Consider the following 26076-nt stretch of genomic DNA (forward strand, 5'->3'; position numbering starts at 1 on the left):
AATTTTTTTTTCCTTTGGCTTACTATATACTAGATATATACACTCATTAAAAACAGCAATATGAGGCCGGGCATGGTGGCGCACACCTTTAGTCCCAGCACTCGGGAGGCAGAGGCAGGCAGATCACTGTGAGTTCGAGGCCAGCCTGGTCTACAAAGTGAGTCCAGGACAGCCAAGGCTACACAGAGAAACCCTGTCTCGAAAAACAAAAACAAAAACAAAACCCAGCAATATGACTATATTGTAATCCATTCCCCAGGCCACACAAAACAGTTGCTTTTATATTCTGCCTCTCTTTTAAGAAAACAAGATGTATCCTTATGTGTGTGGATGTTTTGCCAGTGCATATATGTATGCACCAGGATACTGTGCCTGATCTCCTGGAGCTGGAGTTGTGGATGCCGTTTGGTTGCTGGGAACTGACACGGAATAGGGATTGTGCTGTGTCTACATGATCCGTGAACTACTCACAACTCGTGACTGTTACAAACTTTGCTACTGTAACAAATCAGCTTCCCAGTGTCAGGTCATATCACAATCTGTAGATGTGAGGCAACCCACTCTGGCAGCTAGTCTCCCGTCAGGACACAAACTCATCCCACTTTATGCAGCTACCAACGGAAAGGAAGTGGCCTCCGAAGGAGGATGGTTATTACACAAATGTAAGCAAAGTGTAGACTTAGCAGAGAGAAATAGGAAGTAAGAGAGCATAATGGGAGCTGGAGAGGTGACTCAGAAGTTGAGAACTCTGGCTGTTCTCGCAGAAGACCTGGGTTTCGTTCCCAGCAATCAAATGGCAGCTCAGAACCATCTTCGGTAACTCCAGTTCCAGAAGATCAGGCATCGTCTTCTGGTATCTAGGGTCGCTGGGCATGTACATGCTACATACAACCAAAACACTCACACTCCTAAAATACAAACAAGTTAAACAAGTCTTTTGGTTTGTTTTGTTTATTCTAAGATAGCACCATGGGAAAGCCTTTTTCCCCCGAGACAGGGCTTGTCTGTGTAGCCTTGGCTATCCTAGACTTGCTTTGTAGACCAGGCTGGCCTCCAACTCACAGAGCTCCACCTCCTCTGCCTCTCCCAGTGCTGAGATTACAGGCGTGCCACTCACTGTGCCTGGCTGTGGCAAAGCTTTTACTTTGACCTTTACAGACGCAGCGGACACAGTCATTCTGGTCAATCGCCATGGTGAGTGTGGCTGGCTTTATAATCACTTAGGGCATACCTACGGTATGTCTTTGAGAGCATTTCTAGAGAGAATTCAAGAAGGGGCAAGACCCACACTGTCCCATATAGGCTTGGAGGTTCCACGCCCCCATATGCGGTGCAGTTTCATAGGTTCCCACTATGAGTATTTGCTATGTTTCCATATAATTTAGACAACAGAGCTGGCAGGAATCTTTCTGAGGCAGCAAAATGGCTCTTCAAGTCAATGACTTATTTTTCAAGTCATTTTTAAAATAGTTGAAATAAACCAAGTGATAGTTGAGTTAAAAAAAAAAAAAAAGTAGTTCAACTAACATGCCAATGTGTAACAGCTGGAGTTAGAAAAAAAAAAAAAAAAAAAAAAAAGTAAAACAAAGAGGTGAGAAAATGGTAGATCGGTTTGTTGCTAAATTAAAGAAATTAAAATACCCTGATGCAAGAGCAGTGTTTGTGGAGGTTGAGAGCCCACGCGGGAGGCAGGCTGAGGGGTTTGCATGGCTGGCCTCCCTGCCTTTCTCTGTTTTAGTTAGCCTGTTCCCAGCAGGTGAAATAAATGCTGGAGGTGATCATGGTAGTACTTGCCTCCTGGGTTTGCTGAGAGGATTTCATAATTGATTTCCTTTAAGCCATTTGAACCATGTACAATAAACTCTGGAGAACTGCTGACCTTTGGTCTGGAAGAGAGATACCAAAAGGTCAGAACCAAGAACAGATATTGGTTGCAACCGAACCATTTTCAGCCAAGTCAACACAAGGCTTCAGCCATGATTTGTGCCGTTATAAACATGTACAACTAGCCGGCGGTGGTGGCACACGCCTTTAATCCCAGCACTCAGGAGGCAGAGGCAGGCAGATCGCTGTGAGTTCGAGGCCAGACTGGTCTACAAAGCGAGTCCAGGACAGCCAAGGCTACACAGAGAAACCCTGTCTCAAAAAACCAATAAAATAAAATAAAATTAAAATAAAAATAAAAAAATGTACAACTGCATTCTGCCTCAGCGCTTGAAATCCCATATACCCATTATATGGACAGTTTTACATTTGACATTTTTAAGTTAAATTTCAAACTGGAAATTTTGAGAGAGAAATCACTTTTTTTTTTAAGTATGCATTTTAATTGAAGTTATCAGCATATGCTTTGATCTCCTCAGCTGACCAGGAAACACAATGTCACTGCCCCCACCCCCTCCACCGTCAGCTTGGTGAGCAATCTTAAATTCCTGCTCTACTAGTGGGTCCAAAGATCTGGTCTCTGAAGTGGGGAGAGGAGAAGCCAGGACAGAGCGCCTGTTTGAAGGGAGTCTAGAAAGTGAACGTTCCTCTTCTTGACATTGGAGCAAGGTTTGCTTCTGAGGCGCTGAGTCTGGCCGTCCTTTATCGCTTAAAAAAAAAAGTGTAGGAAGTTGAAAGTGGGCACAAAGAAAAGCGGAAAGGGATGGAACCGGAGGCCCGGTCTCCCTGTGGGGGTTGATGCTGAAAAGCTGTAGATTAGAACATATCCGATGTTACTGTTTTCTTCCCAAAGCGTATTGATCTGTTTTCTTTGCGTTGCGGAAGAAGAGTGCCCGCCCGTGGGTGGGCGGGATAGGAGGTGGGACGGTATAGCCCCTCCCCATTGGCCACTGCTGTGTTTATCTGAGGCACTGCTATTCTGCCCTAGCAGAGCCCGGAGCTGGTGGAGCAGAGACGTGAGCCAGACCATAGCCCAGACTTACATCTTGTTACATTGTATTTGCGTGCCACCGCCCAGGTCTTTAACGTGGCCTGATGTGTGTTCACTCTCTCTTGTCATTCTTTCTTTAGGACAAGTGACACTGACCCAGTCTGTGAAGCACTCTGGCGACCATGGCCAAAAAGAGGATTGCTGTAATTGGATCTGGAGCAAGCGGGCTCACCTGCATCAAATGCTGCCTGGAGGAAGGCTTGGAGCCTGTCTGCTTTGAGAGGTCGGGTGACATCGGAGGATTGTGGCGGTTCCAGGTAAATCTCCCGAGCCCCTAAGACTTGAAGGACTGCTGCCACCTCGTATTTTCCCTTCAGTGGAATAAGGAAGAGCAAGGCCGTGACTTGAATTCCGCCCTGGCAGTCTTCACGTCAGATTTTAGGCTGGCTCCATTCTCTGGGCTTGTTGCAAAGTACCACACAAATGCCACTTACTTTCCTTTTTCTGTTGCCACGAAAACGGCGCACAAACCAGCGCTTCTGTTTGCTTGTGTGTTTCTGAACTTTGCTACTCTTCCAAAAAAACAAAACAAACAAACAAAAAACGGGAAAACAATCTTCGAAGTGGCGAATTAGCAAACATTAGAAGTTCCCTGCGTGCTCCTAATGAATGACAATTGATAATGAGCCAGGTGTCTGCTTGCGACACCTTCAGTCTTCTTTTTATTAAAAAGCAATTCCTAAAATGCTTTTTCGGGAGAGATGGCACAGCAGGTAAGAACATTTGCTCTTTCAGAGGACCCGAATTTAGTCCCCAGCACCCCCACGCATAAGCACTGTAAACCCAGCTCCAGGGCATCTTTCACACTCTTCTGACCCTAAGACATAGGTGTGAAAAATAATACACAAACATGCAGTCAGGCAAACGACTTGCACATATAGAATTTTTTTTTTTAATATTTTTAAATCCTGGGTGATGGCTTTTCTAGAAAATGCTAACCTAACACCCCATCCCTAACACTCAAGAGGAAATAAGGAAGGGGATGGGGAGAGAAAGAGGGGAGGGTGGGGTGGAGGGGGAGTTGGGGGGGAAGGAGGAGGAAGAAAGGAAAAGAAAAGAAGCCTAATGGAGCAGCCTGCCCTTGAAGTCCCAACTGTGGGGATGCAGAGATAGGAGAAGTCCTGTGACTTTCAGGCTACGCAGCCAGTCAGTCTTCGGAGAAGTCCTGTGACTTTCAGGCTACGCAGCCAGTCAGTCTTCCCGCTCAAAGCTCAGGAAAACACCATATCTCCAATATATAAAGTGGAGGGCAATTAAGGAGAACATCCAACGTTGCCCTTTGGCCTCTATATGTACTGTACACACACATGTACTCTCTTTCTCTCCCTACCCCCCCCCTTCCTTCTCACTTGAGGTAACCTGACCATCCTAGTCCTTGAACAGTATATAACAACAAGATTGCCCTGTTCACTTTAAGCTTTTCCTTCCCTTAAGAAGAGACGGTCCACTTCCTTGGCTTTTGCTCCTGCCACTGGCTTTCTCCTTTAGGACACTAGGCTTCATTTGAACCCTGCACAGACACAACTGTGCAAATTCCAGACAAGCAGGAAAGCAACCCTTTAAGGAAGGGGGCTGGGAGCATACCAAGGTCATGCCAGACTATCAGGCTTATGATCTGTACTGCGTCATCTAGAGAGCCAATGAGATTTATTTTCTGCTTGTCCTCTTGGCAGAAGCTTGCCACCTTATGACAATCAGTTAAGCCATGTTTTGTCAAAATGGCCCATACTCCATCAGAACAGCAACACCTCTGCATGACTCAGCAGTGCTGGGAGCAGTTGCATGCTGCATTGGCAGAAGCCAGCAAGTGAGCTTCTGGAAAAGGCTTACTTGGTTTTTGCATGGCTAAAGGATGGGTCTATCCCTGGTTTAGGCCAAGGATTTTTGCCTCAGGACTGTTTATTGTTGCTGTGCTGCCTTTCCATGCTGGTCTCATGTGTCTGGCATGGCAGAGCTCCTCGCCAACTATTGCTTCACTCTGTTGGGCAGATTGCCTGCAGATTATTTTGAAGATATAACTTCATTGCATAGTGTTGTTTAAATGAACTAATGACTCTATAACCCCTGATGGTGATTTTAAAGAGTTTCTGACTTGATTCAAGTAATTTGAAAACGCTTCTGCAGTGTAACAAAAACTGTTAGGAGTTCTGCGAACCTCCATGTGTTCACTTGATTTACACCAAGAGGGAAAGCAGGATGAAACAAATTAATAATCAAGGAAATACATTCATTCTAGACATAGTACAAGGACATGGCCCAGGTGTACACCATGATAAGAAAGATCATATGAATATAGAAACAAAACATAAATGGGTATATATGCAAGACAAAAGAGACACCTGTTTCTTAGTAAAACCTTTACATAAAATACTCTTGCTTTGAACACATAACATATATTTGAAATAAGAGAAAGATAAAACTTCTGCTTTGAACTCATAATGAGCATATAGATAAAACCAGTTTTTAAACTTATAATGAAAAAATTTTCTAGTTAGATATTAGTATCAATAGTCCTACTGTAGCTCCCTGTTTATGTAACAGTTGTATCTTTTTTTGGATGAGATAATTATTTTCATAGATGACATAAAAACCCAGGATAGAAATAAAGCTATTGTTGGTTGATTGGAGTTTTCCTCGATTCACCATCACAAAATATATGTCTATCTGTCTGATTGTCTGTGTCTTTATGTATGTTTATGAATGATCTATGGGAGCTCTGTATGTTTGTGTGAATGTATGGTTTTCTCTTTCTTTCTTCTCACTACAAACATTGACATCAAATAGCAAGGCTGTCTGCCTGCAAGTTTAAGAGTTAAAGTCCAGAGGCCAGAGTCATCAGCCCGACAGTTAAGAGTTTCTCCCAGTGGCCCCAAATAACCTAAAAGCTTGAGAGTTAAAGTGCAGAGAGAAACCATAGAAGCAACCCTCACCTACTCTGCTGTCCCACCTCAGCCATCCCTGGCCCCTGTGGTTTACATCCTGGCTTTTTACACAGCATTACACTCTAGAGCCACTCAGGGTGCCTGGCATATATTGACTTATGTTTAAGTCAGTTCCTTAACCAGGTATAATGGACCAGACCCTTCATCCCAGCACTTGGGAGGCAGAGGCAGACAGATTTCTGTGAGTTTAAATTAGATAGATAGATAGACAGACAGACAGACTGACTGACTGACTAGCTGGATACAATAGCCCATGCTTTCAATCCTAGGACTTGAAGGCACAGGCAGGCAGATCTCTGTGAGTTCAAGGATAGCCTGGTATACATAGGGAGATCCAGGCCATCCAGAGATACATAGTGTGACTCTGTCTCAAAAACATAAATAATACATACATATATACACACACACACGCACATGCACACATACACACACACACACACACACACACACACACACACACACACACACACACACGTCCGAGGAACATACTGTCCTGCTGTCTGCTTAGAATGCCCCTGAAGCCAGAAAGCTTTACCCTCACACTTGACCATCCATCACTGTGGAAGCTGAGGCACTGAACACTCAGAGGTTACTAGGCATTTCATGTACTTACAGTGATTTCCTGAAAATCCATCCATTGAAACCTATTTCTGTCAGTCCCTTGCTTACTATTTGGAGTCTGGCTGGCCTTCTCTTAGTGCCATCAGCTTTAAGTTAACTGATCAGTTAATTGTAGATGTCTTATGAAGATACCATCCCAGTACGTTGGCACCGAGTGTCCAGTTAAGAGCACAGCAGTCCCATTTTTGGTGGTGACTTCCTGAGATCCAGACGCTCTCCTTCCTCCTCAGATGCCACTACTTGTGTTTTCCTATCCCTGTTTTTTGTTTTTTGTTTTTTTTTTCTGTTTTCACCTGACAAACTAGTACTGCCTCCTTCATGTTATAGACTAATATTTTCCAATACTGATTTTTTACAGGTTTCCTTCGGGCACAGTGGCTCACACCTGTGGCCCCAGCACTTGGAGCTTGCCTAGTTCCCCTATTGCTAGCATCTTACACTAGTGTGAGACATTTTTCATCATCAGTGAGCCAGTACCCATAATCCCATGCTTCCCTTAGGTCCACTTAGTTCTTCTGATGCTCTTTTTTTTCCGTCCCAGGATCCCCGTCACATTGGTGGTTGTGTATCTCAAGGCTCCTCTTGGCAATGACACTTTCCTAGACTCTCTCGCTTTGTTGATTTTACGTTCTTGGTTTTGTTGCCCTTGGCAGGCTTGAGGACCGGTTGGGTGCTTTGTATAACATCCTCCTTTGAATTTGCTGGGCATTTTTCTCATGCCTAGCCTGAGCTTTCCGGTTCGGGGAGAAAGATCTTCAAAACCCTACTTTCAGCTTACCATGGACTTTGCAATGGACTTTGTCAGGCCGGCCTGGTGTAAAGTTCATCTTCTTTTCTACCTTTGGAAGAAGGTTCCTGTGGCCAGCCACACCTACAGACTGCCGGCTATCTCCAGCGGCCTCTAGAATCTCCTTGATGTTACATACACAGTGGTTGCACGCATGCTGCCAGGAACTGCCCTGTGTCTTCAGGGCAAGGCAGGAGGAGCAGGCATCTTAACAGTGCTGACTCTTCCAATCCACCAAGACAAAAGCTTCATTTATTTCGATCTTTGGTTTCTTTATTTGTTCTTTATAGTTTACTTATATTGCCCTACATGTCTTTTGTTAGATTTATGCCTAAATATTTAAAAGGATTATGGTCTTATAAATGGTGTATTTTTAAAATGAAAATTTTCATTTGTTCGTTTCTGACATATAGGTAGGCTACTAACTTGGTTTTGTTGTTGTTGTTGTTTTTGACGGTCTTGCTCTGTAGCCCAGGAGGCCTGAATTTATTGTGTACTTCAAGTTGGCATTGAACTTTAGCCTTCTTCAGCTCAACTGCTAAGTACTGAGCTTATAAGCGTGTACCACCAAGCCTGGCTATGCAACTGATGCATGTGTGTGTGTGTGTGTGTGTGTGTGTGTGTGTGTGTGTGTATGTCTTTATGTCCATGTGTGCATACAAGTGTGCATGTATGCAGTTCACATGTACGCCACCTCAGGGGTGGCTCCTCAGGCATGGTCTATGAGACAGGGTCTCTTTCTCTTACTGTCCTAGAACTTGCTAAGAAAATGAAGCTGTCTGGCAGCAAGCCCCAGGAATCTACCTGTCTACCCTCTTTTTAGTGTTGCTATTGCAAGCACAGGGTGCCAAACCTGACATTTTAAAATGTAGATTCTGGAGATTAGACTTAAGCTTTTTGTTTGTTTGTTTGTTTGTTTGTTTTAATTGTGCATGGGTGTTTTGCCTGAATTTATGTCTTTGTAGCACATGTGTGCAGAGGCCAGAAGATGGCATCAATTCTTTTGGAACTGAAATTACAAGTGGTTTTGCGCTTCTGTGTGAGTGACGAGAACTGAATCTTCTGCATAGCAGCACCGGCTCTTAACTGCTAAGCCCCTCTGCTGCCTCCCACCTGGCTTTACCATGCTGAGCCCCTCTGCTGCCTCCATAGCAGCACTGGCTCTTAACTGCTGAGCCCCTCTGCTGCCTCCCACCTGGCTTTACCATGCTGAGCCCCTCTGCTGCCTCCATAGCAGCACTGGCTCTTAACTGCTGAGCCCCTCTGCTGCCTCCCACCTGGCTTTACATGTGGTATAGTGTTTCCTGGTGGTGTTGCCAAATATGTGAAAACTCCCAAGACTTACCCACTGAACTGGGCAGCTCTCGACTCACTTGCAGTCTCATGTGTTGTAATCAGAAGACAACTAAAAGTGACTTTTCACAGGGATTGAACTACAATAGGAACATCTAGAGTTTCTGAAGGATGGCTGGATAATTCTCAGCTTCTGATAGCCTCTTTGTGAGCTTTCTGTGCAGTGGTCTTAGGATAGCTGGGCTTCTTATATGGGTTTTGGCTTCTACCGGTGTGAGCTTCCTAAGTGTCTCAGGCAGGACCTGCAGGATGACTTACAATTTGGTGTCGGAAGGTACTTAATGCCGTGTGAGCAAAATGCTGCTGGTTAAAAGAAAGTTATAAAGACAGCTCTGTTTCAAGAAGCAAAAAGAAAAGACAAAAGACAAGGGACACAGATATTGGGAGGGGTGTGTGTGTGTGTGTGTGTGTGTGTGTGTGTGTGTGTGTTGGTTGGTTGGTTGATTGAAACAACTTTCACTGAGATAAGTTTTTAGATGCTCACTGGCTACTTATAAATCATGAAGATGATACTCAAGTTGCCATAAATACTTCTTATTTGCCACAGGAAAATCCTGAAGATGGAAGGGCTAGTATTTACAAGTCAGTGATCATCAATACTTCTAAAGAGATGATGTGTTTCAGTGACTACCCCATTCCTGATCACTACCCTAACTTCATGCACAACGCCCAAGTCCTAGAGTATTTCAGGATGTATGCCAAAGAATTTGGCCTTCTAAAATATATCCAGTTCAAGGTAAGAGATTTTGTTACCTTCCTGTTTAAAATTGTTTGGCAGGTCAATGAATAATGTAGCTTTATTTACCTGTGTTATCTCTCAAGACTAGCTTGAAATGGACATGCATTTACACTATCCAAAAACTCTACTCTTGTCCTCTTGGTACTTGGGACATGTTCATGAAAAGGCCTCCATTATAAACACATTCTTGGTGTACTTACACTGTGCAGAGGAACCCATATATATATTGGCTGAAGATACAGCAAGCCACCTGCTAGGGTGTTTACCCAGCCTGCATCTCATGATAATTTTAATAAAAACAGATGATGGGGGGGAGGCTGGAAGGGGTCAGAACTATAAAATCTCCTGGTCCACCATCACTGAGCTCCTTTATGTTCTCCACTGTGCTATGTTTTGTGATCACAAGGGCCCAGTGAAGTGGTGGTTGGGAAGCCAGGGGGGGAGGCCCAGAAGCCAGCTCTGGTGAGTGGGGCGAGCACTGAGGGAGGAGCACGGCCTTGCGCTGGATTGCTTGCTCCACCACAGGTAAACTTGTGCTCTTAGACAAGGGGCTGTCTCACTGTCAATTTCTAGACATTTCCTTGTTTATGGTCATCGCAAAGTGAGTCCAGGACAGCCAAGGCTACACAGAGAAACCCTGTCTCAAAAAAACAACAACAAACCAACAAATAAACAAACAAAAAACCCAAGGGACACACTTCTTGAGTAAGCTTGACTCTAGGCTAAGCAGTAAAAATGCAGAAACAAAACAAAACAACAGAGGAAATTGTATTTTATATCAAGGTAGCACACATGAAGAGGCGCATGCTGAGGAGCGCTCCCCACCGCCGCCGAGAGGAGGTTAAAGCGTGAGGTCCCAGGCTTCAGGGAAGGTTGAGTTTTAGAGCAGATTATGTGTGGGCTGAGTCTTAAAGGATGGGTAGGAGTCTACCTGGTGAAGAAGGAGCAGAAGTGTGGTCCAAGCAGAAGCACTGGCCCACGTAAGTGCTCATGACAGTGAGAGCTTTGTGTGCTTCAAGATGGCGGAAGTTTGGTGTGCTCTCCTTCGGTCCATTGAGACACTGTGGCTGAGGTGTCAGAAGCACACCAGAGTGCATTCTTGTGTTCGTATGCTATGCAGAGGCCTCTTTAGAGTAGCCACTGGGGTAGCGTTCTAGTCCCAGTGAAAAGGGAGACCTGTATCTTAGTCACGTGTTTAAGGCCAGTCAGTCACTGGGAACAGGTCTGGGAGAAGCAGACAGGGACATGGGGATGTCATGGAATGGAGAAGGAATGGGCCATCAGCCATAGCTCACTAGTGCTTCGAACCCCATGGTTTTATTCAGGGACTGCAGAGCCTTATGGCGAAGAGCAAGAGACCTAGCATTGTCTCCTTGTTCCAGGAGCAGAAGGCAGTACGTTGGATTACCTACCTACTTAGTTTTGTAGCCTTCCTCATTGACATCTGTGACGTATGCGAATCAAACATCCCCACAGAAGCCCTCCCTATAAGTGATGGTGCCTGTGACGGCCCTTTAGGTAACATTCGGTAGGGAGTTGTGTCATGGAAGGCATACGCTCTATAGGCTGTGGTTACAGTCCCTTGTCACTTTTTAGACCACGGTGTGCAGCGTGAAGAAGCAACCTGATTTCTCTACTTCAGGCCAATGGCAGGTGGTCACCGAGAGTGAAGGGAAAAAGCAGGTAGATGTCTTTGATGGAGTCCTGGTTTGCACCGGCCATCACACAGACCCTCACCTACCCCTGGAAAGCTTTCCTGGTGAGTAGCCCACCATGAGGGAAGACACTGCAGCCATGATTGTGATATGACCCCAGGAGAAACAGGAGGGGCATCTTACTGAGTGATCTTACTGTGGGGTTTAAAAATAAATTCTTACCCTAGTTAAATACATTTCCATGAAGATGTCGGGATTATTTGTATTACTGCCATTTTGGCAGTGGAAAGGTTGACAGTGTGGAAGACTAGAGGAAAAGTAGAGGCCTATCCATCGCCATGAACCACAAATGTCAATTTTGTCAATGAATGACGACATATACAATATTAGCCCCATAATATTGTAACAGAGCTGAAAATGTCCTGTTGTTTCGTAAGGGCTTAGCCACTGTGATGCTGAAGCATAAAGCACTGTTTGTGGTGATGCTGGTGTGTACCAATCTACTGCACTGTAGAGTTATCTAAAATTATAGCATGTACACCTGTGAAATGCATAATACTGGCAGTAAGTAACTTACTGGTTACACATTTACACTTTGTATAATCCTATGTATTTAAAAAGCATGCTATAGGATCATAGACCATATTATACCAACAACAGCCTCACACACTCGTGCTTATTGACCTGTGCTGTCTAGGTGTGTATGCATCTGTCCAGGAATAAAATCCATTTTCAACATGCTTCTCAGAATGATTGTATGCCTGTCAAATAGCATGTGACTACACTTAAACTCAGGGTGACTGTGTTTTCCTAAGGGCCAAAAGAAAGGCTGGAGTTCTTGATTTGAGCTAATTGGAATTAATTTGAGCCAATTGGAATTAACTGGGCTTTTACTTTTAATAATGTTTTTTACATATGCCCCATATACACATAAAAGTGGGGTTGAAAAGATAAGGGAGAATGGAGGTTTTCTGAGGCTGTCTGGACTTGTGCCTGCAATTCAAAATGCAAATGATTTATGATAGGGAAATAACAAAGACAACAATAGGATAAGAGAAGCAAAAATGTTCAGAAAGGCAGGAGAATTGCTTAATAAAGACAGTGTGCAAAATAATGTTCAAACTTCGGCTGGAGAAATGGCTCAGTGGTTAAAGGCACCGCCTGCTCTTCCAGAGGTCCTGAGTTCAATTCCCAGCAACCACATGTTGGCTCACAACCATCTATAACGTTATCTGATGCCCTCTTCTGCAGATAAAGCACTCATATGCAATAAATAAATCTTTTAAAAAATATGTTCAAACTTTAAATTCCATGAAAGAAAACAAAGCACACATGGTTTGACAAATAATATCTCTCCTACAAAACCAATAACTATCTTTCTTCTCGTATAGGAATTGAAAAATTCAAAGGAAAGTACTTTCACAGTCGGGAATATAAGAACCCAGTAGAATTCACTGGGAAAAGAGTTATTGTGATCGGCATTGGGAATTCTGGAGGTGACCTGGCTGTCGAGATCAGCCACACAGCCAAGCAGGTTTGTATCAATAATTGGTTTACTTTGCCTCACTCTTACCAAGGAACTAGCTCCCCCCTCCCTGCCCTAGCCCAGCAGCAAACACAGAGGGCTTGTTCACTGCCCCAGGTGCAGCTTTGGGGTTGATGCTTCCTTTATACCTTACACATCAAATTTTTCAAATGGACCGATGGATTTCAATGTATCAAGGGAGTTTGACATAATGCTCTTTAGAGATTTATTTCTATTATAGTGTGTGTGCATGTATGTGTTTATGTGCATGTGTGTGTGTGCATATGCGTGCGTGCGTGTGTGTGTATCAGATTCGCCTGAAGCTGGAGCCACAGGTGATTATGAGCACCCAACCTGGGTGCTGAGTACTAAACTTTGGTCCTCTGCAGGAGCAACAAGTGTTGCTAACCACTGAGCAATCCCTCCAGCCCCCATAATGTCTTCTTGAAGAGAAATATCATTTTTTGTTTATGTAATTATTTCCTAATGAGCTCGTGGGGTAGCATAGGGAGTCACCTTCGTAGTTACACACGGAAACAGTACTTACTGAGAAGAGGCACTAATGGGGTAGAGTTGCTGAGCAAATATCATTTAGCAAAACTGTAGCATTAAGGAGATTTCTTTAAATAATTTGAAGCATATTTGTAGAGAAACAGCCTAATCCCCATCACTGAAAAGCAGGTAGGTGTCTACCTATTGCCACTAAAGTAGTGACTCAGTGAAGATACAAGATTACACTGACGAAATCATTTCCTTACACCATCCTTTTTAAAGTGAGATTTGTAAGTGTGCTGCTTATTGTAACCAGGTAGAGATGGGAGACTGACAGTGACATGTAAGAGCCACTAAACATTTGTTGATCACTTCCTGTCCATCGTCATTTACAATAACTTTTGGGATAGATGTGTTGCTGCCACTGTTGAGGACAGGAGGAACTTTTGTTTTGTTTTGTTTTGTTTTTCAAGACAGGGTTTCTCTGTGTAGCCTTGGCTGTCCTGGACTCACTTTGTAGACTAGGCTGGCCTTGAACTCACAGAGATCCACTTGCCTCTGCCTCTGCCTCTGTGTCCTGAGTGCTGGGATTAAAGGTGTGCACCACCACACCCGGCAAATAAGGAACTTTTTAACTACATCTCTGAGCACTGACCTTACTTGTGCAAAGATATACAGCTTACACACAGAACCATCTGGTTCTTAGAAATATGCATGCACTGTCATCTGTGACATGCAGAAGCAGTCCATGTGTGAGCCCTTGGCTTAGCATCAGTGAGAGTGTGTGTGTGTGGGGGGAAGTGTCATCCCTCTGCAGACCGGCAGCTCGCTGCTTGAGAGCTTCCACAAAAGACCTTGAAGCGATGCGCATCCCCTATGGTAGCTCTAGAAACCTCCGGAGGGGGAAGCAGAATAGGAAAAGGAATAATCTTGCTGGCTATTGACCATCAGCCTTTAGTCAGTTTTGAACATGGACTTTGGCCAGTAGGGGACCTAGGAAGACTGCTTTCTACAGTTCCACCAGCAGTCTTCATTGTTTTCATCAGTTGGTGAAATATTTCTTACACTGGCTCCAGAGTCAGCTTTGCCACATTCCAGCCCTATGACCTCAGGCTGTGGGATCCACACCCTCTCCAGCCTTCTCATCCATAAAATGGGGCTGACAGTGGCTTCCTTAAGAGCTATTAACAGGTCCCTTTGAAGGGCCTGGCACAGTGGTATCCTTACAGGTCACAAATATCAATAAGGACTGATGCTGATATGGTGGGAGAGTGATGGTACACATTATACCGTGTACTATTAACACTCTGAGAGTCAGCGGTCGAGAGCTTACAAATAAGTGAGATGGATATTTATGATATTTCTAACAGGGTTATTGATGGCAAATGTTATAATGTAGAGGATACGAAAACTAAACAAGGTTTTTGTGACACTGCAAACAATGTCAGTGGCAAAGTGACTGAAGGTTTTGGATTAAATGATCTGCAATTATTTTTAGCTTTACTGGTGTGTGTGTGTGTGTGTGTGTGTGATGGAGAGAGTCAGACAACAACCCACGGGAGCCGGTTCTCTCCTTCCACCATTTAGGTCCCAGGGCTCGAACTAGGCCTGGCGACTGTGCTTTTTTCACCGAGCTGTGTCTCCAGCCCCATATCTATAGCTTTTCATGAGTTCTATAGGCTGTGAGGTCTAGGAAAGTTCAGGAGATGAAAAGAAAATGATCACCCTGAAAGGCCAGTGATGTCCTTGTAGCGGGCAGAAAATTTAATATGAGACCTAAAAACGCATAGATATGGGAAGTTTTATAACAGTGGTTCTCAACCTGTGGGTCTCGACCCCTTTGGGAGGGGGGTCAAATGGTGCTTTCATAGAGGTCATCTAGAACATCAGAAAACATGGATATTTATATCAAAGTTCATAACAGTAGCAAAATTATAGTTATGAAGTAGACATAAAAGTAATTTTATGGTTGGGGGGGTCACCATAGCTGTAGTAAAGGGTTACAGCATTAGCAAGGTTGAGAACCACTACTCATAAGAAAAGGGCTTGCTTATCAAGTAGCCATTGATCATGGCAAGAGTGATCACACCAGGTGAACTGTAGAACTGTGAGCCAGACTGACCAAAACAATGTTTCCTGTGCCCCAGGTGTTTCTCAGTACCAGGAGAGGAGCTTGGATCTTGAACCGCGTAGGGAAATGTGGCTATCCTATTGATCTGCTGTTCTCTTCTCGAATTACCTACTATCTGTCAAAGATTATTGGTTCATCACTAAAAAACAGAGTTATGGAAAAACAGATGAACCAAAGGTTCGATCATGAAATGTTTGGCCTGAAGCCTAAACACAGGTATGTCCCAAGGATGGGAGTGGGGCTGCAGATGTCCAAGGCGGAAAGACAAGGACCGCCGACGTGGGCTCATCGTAGAACTATCTTTACCCAGACATCAAGAACATGCATAGAATCAGGAATCCTTTTGCCAACTTGCTGGTCTGTAGGCTTTCAGCTTATCATTCTTTTGGTGGTTAGTAGCCTTTCATGGCACCATTGCTTTACATATAGCACTCAACAACAGCAACAACAACAAAGAAACAGTCATAAAGGATAGAGTATCGTTTGTTCATTCACCCAACAAGCCTGCTGTGGTCTGGGACTCATTATACTGGGCATTAACTACAGAGGGGAAAAGACCTAATAGTAACACTAATACAGTAGGAACACCTTGCCTTCTGGAGGACTTTCTGTAAGTGCCAAGCCACGTGAATCCAGTGCTCACTCTCAAACCTTTCAATGACCTCATAGGCTGGTCTATTTTAATGTTCTTTTTCTAGATATATAAAAAACAATGGAACCTTACTATAAGAACAAAGTAACTTGTCCAAGGTCAACACAGAAAGAAATGACATATTCCATAAAATGGATGTTCCCTTTAAAAAAGCACCAATAGTGAGAAATGATTTGTGACAATTTATACAGAGACAGATCTGATGGTGCAGGGTTATAATCCTAACTACTGGGGATGCTGAGACAGGATGAGTTCAAGGCCAACCAGCCTGGGCAACATAATGAGAAAAGGTGAAAAATATAAAGCAGTTGAGGATATACCTTAGTAGCAGATTCCTCACCTAGTATGAGTGAGAGTCTGCATCCACTCTCCAATGCAGTAATGGGGGTGGGGTTGGTACAGAAAAGCATGGAATGCAATGGGAGTATAGAAGGAAATGATAGTAAGCAATGGACTCGGGGCCAGTGACGTGGTTCAGAGGGTAAAGACACTTGCTGCCAAGCTTGATAACCTGAGTTTGGTCCCCAGAACCCACATGGTAGAGAGAAAGAATTGACCCCTGCAAGTCACCCTGTGACTGCTATCTGCCACTATGGCATACAAGAGTACATACGTATATACACATAGACACATGTACACATGACCTCACACATACAGTCAGTCAACTGTTAAAACTTTTATGAAAGCATTTCTAAAGACTAATTTTAAATGCTTTATTGTGCTCTTTTAGTTTTACTTATTTATTTGTGGTGGGATGGGGGGGGTGGGCGTGGGGAGTTGTGTGGGCCACGCAAGGTATGCATATGGAGCCAGAGGACAACTTGTGACTCTCCCTTTCTACTGTGTGGGTTCTGGGGATCCAAATCAGATCATCAGTCTTGGTCCAAGACATGTGATGTATACCAGCTGAGCCATTTCACTGCGTTTTTATTTATTTTTGTTTGAGGGTTCAGATCTCTAGAAAAGTTGCACAATTGCCAAATACAAAGTCCACTCCTAACTAGCTTTGCCTGTTTGATGAATTATCTGTATTTGCTTTCTTTTCTGTTCCCTCTTGAAGTGTCAGTAGATCCACATGTACACAATATGCGCACACACCTAAGTGCGTATATACTTTTTTAACCACATGAGAGTAAGCTACAGTCATTAACGCATGTTACCTAAAAGATTTCAGCACATATCACATAAGAAAAAAGAGCATTTTTATTATGTCTGTAATACAGGTATCACAGTCAGGAAATTTAATGTTGATAAATAACCAAAATATTGGCATATTACAGTTTCAACAGTTTTCTCACAAATATTATTTATAACTTTTTAAACTCCATTCTAAAATGTATACTCACATTACTGCTGTCCCTCTCACATCTATAATTGCTCTTGATATGAAATAATAATTCCAATTCTCTTTTTTGACATTGACGTGTATAATAGCTTTTCCTTTATTATATTGTATGAGCACACTTGTGTTCAGGAGACATGGGAATTTTTATGTGGTCTGCTAAATGAGGCTTAGAATGAAGTCATTACAGAGCCAGTAAGTGGAGCTGGAGAGAGATGATTCAGTGGCCAAGAGTACTTGCTGCTCTGCACAGGACACAGGTTCAGTTCCTGGTACCCAGGAGAGGTTAGAGGCAGATACGGGATTATGAGTTTGGTGGTGCACAATTGCATAGATGGCTGATTTAGACATAAAGGTGGGAAGGAGAATAAAAACCTGATGTTGGGATGTAAAATTAAAAATCTTCATAAAAGTTAGAATCTGTGTAGATTAACTGTAACAAAAATGGACCTTAAGAAAAGAAAAAGACGCAGGAAGCAGGCATCTGGCACCTTGCCCTCTGCCGTCCCCACACAGCACTACTTGCTCAATCAGAAGAATGGAAAGCTATTGTGACAGCCATTCTAAGACGGTAGGCTGTGTGATACTGGGCAGTCATCCAACGTCTCCAGGCCTGTTTCCTTGCGAATAATGACACCTGCCCTACTTCCTTCATAAAGGCTAGAGAGCCAAGGAATTGAGTGCACAGAAAAGCTATCTCCATAGAGCCCATATATTGCTATACATATGCAATGAGTTTGTGGTTTGGAATATGATGATTTAAGTCTATCTTGTGAGCCCTTGGAATCGGAAATGGGGCTGAACATAATGCTCATGGTCTATTTCTGCCAGTTCGGGACAGCTGTCTGAAAACTGTTGGTCAGCGCCCTTCGATATGCCCTCAGAGCATTGCTGTTACCTGAGAAACCACTTATACACTCCTCGGAGAAAACTCAGCCTTTACTACCCCTAGTACCCTCCCTTCCCAAGCTCTCCAGCCCTGAAGTCCTGATCTGTGCCAAGCTGGTAGACCAGATAGACAGGGCAAATACTGGGGTGGTATTTTGCCCCCAGAGCAGAGTTTTCCTTATGTGCTGACTTCTTTCTTCCTTCCTCTTTCTCTCTCACCTCACCCCTTCTCTCTCACCACTTCCAGAGCTCTGAGTCAGCATCCAACAGTAAATGATGAACTGCCAAATCGTATCATCTCTGGCTTGGTGAGGGTGAAAGGAAACGTGAAGGAATTCACGGAAACGGCGGCCATATTTGAGGATGGCTCCAGAGAGGATGACATTGATGCAGTTATCTTTGCCACAGGCTATAGCTTTGCCTTTCCTTTTCTTGAAGATTCTGTCAAAGTAGTCAAGAACAAGGTGTCCTTGTATAAAAAAGTCTTTCCACCTAACCTGGAAAAACCAACTCTTGCTATCATCGGCTTAATTCAGCCCTTGGGAGCCATTATGCCTATTTCAGAGCTCCAAGGACGCTGGGTCACTCAGGTGTTCAAAGGTAAGTGATGATCCACAATTACATCTCAGTGAAATGTTTTAGTTGTACCTATGCAAGTGCTTTTAAATACCGAGAGGCTAGGTTGATTTTAATATACTTTTGCCTGGCACAAAGCTAGTGCCAGAAATGTCATTTTAAATGAATCTAAAGTGGCAGCTGAGTAATTGACAACCACAGACATATATCAGAAGATGTTCTTAGCAAGGCATCCTTTAGTCCCATCCCTGGCGATACTCAGTTCAGAGGTGGGGTTGGCTTAGGATCTCTGAGGGCAATGTGACTCCAGTGTGCACTGCAGAGTACATCGAGACTGCAAGCAGCTGGAGCATGTCGTGATGTGAAAGATTCTTTCACTAGAGATAAAGTCAATTATCAAATATAGGCTAGCATGACTTCATTTCAGCCATAGACAAGCGGTTCTCAGCCTGTGGGTCGACCCCATGACCCCTCCCACAGGGGTCACATATCAGATATCCTGCATATTGGATATTTGCATCATGATTCATAACAGTAGCAAAATTACAGTTATGAAATATCAACAGAGATAACTTTAGGGTTGGGGGTCACCACAGCATGAAGGACTATATTAAAGGGTCACAGCATGAGCAAGGCTGAGAACAACTGGGTTTAGAGATGCTTAGAGATTCATCCAGAATCTGAACTATGTGGTTTCTCAAATCCTCATTCCCCCCCCCCCCACCTTGTGGGTCCCTCTTTCAGCTTCAGCTATGTTGGAAAAAGCCTCAGAGTGCAGGATAATAGACTCAGGGAGTCAGCAGTGTCAGGAGCCATCCTGGCGACCTCCTGAAATTCAGCATCATTACAGAATCATAATATCTGAGCATAATATAACTGTTCTTTTCTAATCTGATTAAAACACAAACCTGAAGATAAATTTTTTTTTAAGCAAGAATGTAATGAACGTGGGAAGAGATGAAAACGGCCTAAGCAGGGCCGGAGAGATGGCTTCTCTTGCAGATGACCCCAGTTCACTTCCTGGCACCTATATGGTGGCTCACACCTATCTAACTCCAGTTTCAGAGCACCCAATCTCTGACCTACAGGTGCCCCAAGCATGCACATGGTGAACATACATACGTACATACACACATACATACACATACATGCACATATATACATACATACATATATATGTGCTAATTATACACATAAAATAAAAGGACTTAAGGGATTTGAGAGGAAGCCATCTGAATACAAACGAAGCAGTTAGAGAAGTTTAAGCTACACAAGTTAAAACCTGAGGAAGGATGAAGCTTTGCTTTTAAATACTCAGATGGGGGCTGGAGAGATGGCTCAGTGGTTAAGAGCACTGACTGCTCTTCCAGAGGTCCTGAGTTCAATTCCCAGCAACCACATGGTGGCTCACAACCATCTATAACGTGATCTGATCATACTGTATTGTATACATAATAAATAAATCTTTAAAAAAAACTCAGATGGATGGTCCAAAGAAGAAGTAGATTTACTCAGCCTTGCTTTGAAGGGTCAAGACAGACCATGGAGTGAAATTTTGAGGGCCGAATAATATCAGTTTAACAAGAACAACTTGAAAAACACCTTTTCCTTTCAGCCAGTACATTTCAAGATAAAACAGGTATGCTCTGGAATAGTGAGAAATCCAAGGAAAATTGAAAAAATCCAGTTGGCTATCTGTTGGGTGGGAAGATGATGAACTGGATTGCAAGACGGAGAGAACCCATTACGGTTCTTTATGTGGCATAACAGTACAATTTATTACAGTTAAAAACTGTTTAAAACATTCAGAGTTTTTGTTCCAATTATAGGTTTCTCTTCCTATTGAAAATTTCTCTTGGTTGATCCAATTTCCCAATTTCTATCATTTCTCATGTTCTTCCAGTTCTGTCCAGTGAGTCATATGCCATTTGAGTACACTGGACCAGCAAAATTTAAATATGATTTTAAAAATTATGCTCAAACACGGGAATGCTTAAATAAGAAAAGAGGTGATGAATCAAGAAAGAACCACATCAGATTATTCTATACAATTTTGCCTGTCTCATCTATAGAATCTTTTAAAAATGAAGTGGCTATCTCTCAGCCAGGAAATAGACCTCTTCCCCCATAATGTGTTGAGTTACTAAAAATAAAACTTTTGGTTAAACTATGAGCAATAACTTGGAAACCAGCTCTTCAAGTGAGTTTTTTGAACGCCCTGAAGATCTGTGACTGAAACCTGAGCCACGGCAGTGTCTCCTTGCTGATCTATAAGGGGAAATTTCCATGGCTCAAGTAAGAGGGCACATGAGATCTTCCTGGAGACCGGGTTTCTGTGTCCCACCTTTAGAGAGATGACCAGGAGAGTTGCTTTCGTGTGCTTGTAAAAGGAAAGCCACCAAGATGGCAGAGAATGGGAAACCCATTATCCAGGGACTTAGGATTAATCTAATAATGAAATGACTTAAAAAAAAAATCACTCCTTGTTTCAAGACCCAACAAGTGTTGAAACTCAACCCTCCCTCCAGAGGCAGGGTTGGGCTTAGTGTTTTGAGATGCATAGATGTAGATTTGAAGGTTACTACGAAGAATGTTTGGGCAACTAGTGCAGCTGAACCACTATGCCATGTCCTCAGACTAGATAAGGTCTCCATGACAGAGATGTTTCAGGAGAAGTGAGACAGCCGCTTGTGATAGAGGAGACAATTGCGTCAGCTAAGACCTGTTTCTATCTAAAATGAAATGTTTCAGAGTTTTATGAAGTAGTGCCTAGTGCCTGCTTATCTGTGAAGAAGACTGCTTGGACTTATTTTGGCTTAAATACTATTTGAGCTTTGTCTAATTGGTACCATTGCTACCAGTTTCTTACTTTTGGAACCATTTGAGCATCAGAGCTTAAACTTACTTGTGAAGACTGAGTATTATGGGTTGCCCTTGGTCTTAGCCTCAGCTCTGACCAAATAACAGAACTCAGGCGGCAAGGCTCACTGTCCATGGGCCTTCAGCATAAAGGACCGTGGTGAGTCTTTTGCCTCCTCTGTTCCTTGAAGTATAAAAACTTTATTACAAGATGTCGGTGCCGGTGCAGGACTGTCTCCCTCTCTCTTGTACTTTGATCTCGTGCCTCAGTTCTTAATGGCTTTTAAGGTCATTTATCACGTCCTCACATTCACATTTTATTTCCCAATTGGAAGACCACATTAGGGAATCAGTTGGTCATCAGAGAAAAGCAAATGTCTTCCAAGGAAATACAAAGCTGTGTGCTGAAAAATCATTAATGTTTAATTGGATTATTATTTTAGTGAAACCAGCAGGTACTCCTTAAACAGCTTTATACCCAAATAACCATGAAGAGAGACTAGGGTCTATTTTATTAGCCTATAGCACAATGCTGCACAATAATTACTCCATCCTAAACCCCTATGCTAGTACAGTTTCCACCCATTCTGATTTCCCACTTTATACTTGCTTTTTACTCATATCTAGGTCCAGCTCATTCCTCCTGGGGCTTCCTGGTCTTTTCTTCATGGCTCTGTCCTCTCCTTCCTTATTTTTATCCCGCCCCCCCCCCCCCGCCACCCAACTGACTCACCAGGATGTCCCACCCTATTCTCTGTTATTGTTCAGCGTTGGCTAGTTGGTTTTTATTGGCAATACAGAGAACAAATTGTGACATTTTTACACAAACTTGAGACAGGACATACTTAGAATAAATATCACAATGTCCAGATTGAAACCAGATAGTGGGGTAGATAAATCAGCATATGAATGAGCAAAGGAAAACTGCACACAGTCCACAAGAACAGTATGTCAACAGCTGTAGAACCCACTTTCAACAGATACATCTACAAAACAACGTTCCTATCTAAGGCTCAGGGAACATTCTAGAAGAGGAAGTGGAAAGATTGTAACAGCAGGAGGATCGGGAGTTTTCTGTGATAGCGCAGTTCTAGTAATATCCGAAGCTACACCCATAAAGTCTCACCAACATGGCTGTCTAAACACAAGCTGAACAAGAAGCAACAGTAGACAAGCCAAGGTGAGAGGGAAAGACTGGGAGACATCAACCCTACACAAAGAGCTACAGCAATTAAGAAATAGTGAGAGCATGAGTGACAGACAGTCTTCCCCAGGGAAGAGGACACCAGTTGGTTTTGCAATACCAAATAGTCAGCCCTAAAAACGTATGCATGCAGGTAACATTAAACAGACTGAGCAGGTTATAGTTAGGGAGATATATGCATATATGTATACACATGTAATAATAAATGGAAAAGAGGCCATAAATTTGAACGAGAACAAGAAGGGGTGAAGAAGATGGTTTGAAGGGAGGAAAAGAGGAAGAAATGTAATTGTATTATAATCTCAAAAGTAAACAACATAATTTAGAAATGTCTTTCAAGGACAAGGCAGAATAGAAGTAACTAAAACTTTTTTTTTTTTTTCCTTCAGGGCTAAAGAAACTGCCCTCCCAAAGTGAAATGTTGGCAGATATAAACAAGACTCAAGAGAATATGGCAAAAAGGTAAGAAATTCTCCCAGGAAGACATATGGATACTTTACGTATTTCTCAGTAAGAAGAATGTTGTGCTGTGCTTAGATCCCATGTGTGGGCTTAAGGGCTTTGATTATTACTGTGGCATCAGAGGGGATTATAGCACCTGTGTTTCCATGTGGCTGAGGAAGGAGAGGAAAGCTGATAGGACATGTTTAAAGGCTATGTTTAGGGCCTTAGAAAAGTTGAGTAGGAAAAACAAACCAAAGGAACAGGGGGCATATTGGTGAGGATTACTCACATGCAGGCCGTGCTGCCAGATGAAAGAGGGGATTATACTAGAATAAGGCTCCCCTATCTTTGGGGGCAAACAGCTGTCCTACAGGGGCTCTGTGTCCCTCCGGCTCACTGCTGAAGGTGTGCAGGTCACTGGGGTTGGTGGGTCCTGTGCTCTCATCCTTCGCTCCCTACCCCCAAAGCCCCTGCATTATAACTCCCTGGGCACCCCTGAAGCTGCTCTCTTGGAGGTCTTCCACAACTCACTTCTGGTGACTCACTTCCGGTCGTCCTCTCACTGCCGAAGTTGACACTTCTGAACACTCTTCTTGGAGTGTTGTCTCTCCCTTTTGTGGGGCCACTAAACTATTTTATTTCAACTTCCCTATGCTTTTTCCCTTGGCTTACTTTCTAACGACCTTCTGACTATGTGCAGTCCCAGGGGATACCGCTTAACTTATTTTGAGGGTCAATTTTGTGCCCATATTTAGCATTTCATATAGGTGGAGATGATTCACTGCTTGCGACAACCCTGGGAATGTTTTAGTGGTTTCCTTTTCTTGAACCTTTGTGAATGCTAAGCTCTAACGTCCAACTATGGGGTACGTGAATGCATGCCCACAAAGTTCGAGCCACTGGAGCACCCAGGAAGCCAAGCTCCCAAGTTTTTCCCTGTATCTTCTCTTCCAAGATCTAGTCTCCTTTCAGTAAATGCTCATCTGAGAGTCCCTCTGCCATTCTGTCCCACCAGTTCTACTCAAATTTATTTCCTATCATTTGTTTCTGTCCTTCATTAATTCCTCAATCTCAGTTAGCTTGGCTTAATTGTTTTCTTACTCCCTCTCGCTGTTCTTTTACATATCCATCACAGAGCAAAAAGCTGGTTTTCCATTCACTCTCCAGACCTCTTTTGTCCATATACATACATACATACATACATACATACGTACGTACATACATACATACATACATTTATATATGTATATGTATATACATTAGTTACTGTGTTTGGTATAAGCACCCCATCTAGCTCCATCTAAAGGACCTGTTACTCTTGAAGGGTGTCATACTCTCTCATCTTCTCAAGCTTTCCAAGCCAGCATTAGTCCAGAGAAGCCCTATTCTGGGCACCCCACTAACCTTGTCCTCATTAAATAACTCAGGATCCCATGCTTAAGGGACTTTTTGGCCTTCCATGGCAATAGCATCACATCCTCTGCATCTGCCAGGCTTGCCTCCCCATACCCACCCATTCCCACTGCTGTAGGCAACACGCAGATACCCCGTGCCTATATTCCACGCCCGTTCCCTCCTTACTCCTTCAGTCTGTTGGTACCTCGCTTTACCATCCCTCCTTTGTTCTCACTTCAGCTTTACTTCGCATACAACCCGGAATATTTACCTGAAGGCTTATACACTTTCAGATCTTCTTGAGCATAGTGTCTATGCATTATAGACTCTAATGCATCATAAAATCCTTAAGGAAGGTAACAAATGCCCCATCTCTTAGCACAATATCAGTCCCACAAATAGACACTCACTCATAAGGTTCTGATTGGCTGGTTAATTGACTGGCAGTTTGGCTGTATTGGTGATAGCCTGGGACTTCTGTCTTCTCTGCTTTAGGTATGTGGACAGCCAGCGACACACCATCCAGGGAGATTATATAGACACCATGGAAGAAATTGCAGATTTGGTGGGTGTCAGGCCCAACCTCCTGTCTCTGGCCTTCACTGACCCCAAGCTGGCATTACAGTTACTACTGGGACCCTGTACTCCGGTCCAGTATCGCCTACAGGGCCCTGGAAAGTGGGCGGGAGCCCGAAAAACTATTCTCACCACAGAAGATCGTGTACGAAAGCCTCTGATGACAAGAATGGTTGAAAAGAGTGATGCTGGGGATTCAACAATGACAATCCGTGTCCTCATGTTAGCTTTTGCTCTCTTTGCTGTAGTCCTGGCTTATTTTTAGATGTGGCAGTGCGGCGTTCCAGCAGACCCTGACAAGCCTGAACACTCAGCTTCACACTGTACAGAGCCCCACCACGCTCTGCCTGCCTCCCTCCCCCACCCCTCCCTTAATCATTAATCTTTCTTGTTCTTTCTTCTCTGATACTGGGTTTTTGTTTATTAATTCCTCTTCCTCCCTCTCTTGAGCCTGCATTTTTTCCTTCTGGTATTCCCAGACCATGAGCACAGATCCTCTTCCGTCATCTTTATGTGCCATCAGCTCTTAATGCTTGATTCTGTCATGTTTCTAATCTTGCACACCAAGATGTCTGTGTAATAGCACATCTTGAAAAGACTGCTCACATTATTAAGCACATACTGGCTACAAGTTGGCCTTGTAAGCAGAGCCAACATTCCTATTTCAAGAATTTCCACAGAATGCATTTAGTGCTGAGGGGTGCAAGTCCAAAAACAAGGGTGCAGATAGTGAGGAACTCATGCCTTCATGATTAGTACAGTGAGGATATTGAATGGCCAAACAGAAAATATGCCATTGGCTAAGTTCCAACATGTGGCACATGCTTAATGAATGCTCATTGGTGTTTATGAAATAAGATGTCATTCCCTAAATCAGCCTAATAAATGGCTGACTTCATAGAACTCTTCTAGCCCATTGTCTACCAGGTTAATTTTTGTTTTTTACTATTATAACTGAAT

General features: G+C 43.4%; 1 protein-coding gene across 1 annotated transcript; it reads left to right on the plus strand.

The window, feature by feature from the left end:
• The first annotated feature begins 2919 nt into the window (after positions 1–2919).
• Fmo5 (flavin containing dimethylaniline monoxygenase 5) lies at positions 2920–25566 on the plus strand. Its single transcript, XM_051166013.1, has 8 exons — positions 2920–3192; positions 9186–9374; positions 10974–11136; positions 12424–12566; positions 15197–15396; positions 18310–18662; positions 23091–23163; positions 25036–25566. The coding sequence occupies exons 1-8, from the start codon at positions 3058–3060 to the stop codon at positions 25379–25381; spliced, it is 1602 nt and encodes a 533-aa protein (XP_051021970.1). The 5' UTR covers positions 2920–3057; the 3' UTR covers positions 25382–25566.
• Positions 25567–26076: the final 510 nt, after the last annotated feature.

This window comes from Acomys russatus, chromosome 23 (genome assembly GCF_903995435.1).
Source record: "Acomys russatus chromosome 23, mAcoRus1.1, whole genome shotgun sequence".
Classification (NCBI taxonomy): Eukaryota; Metazoa; Chordata; class Mammalia; order Rodentia; family Muridae; genus Acomys; species Acomys russatus.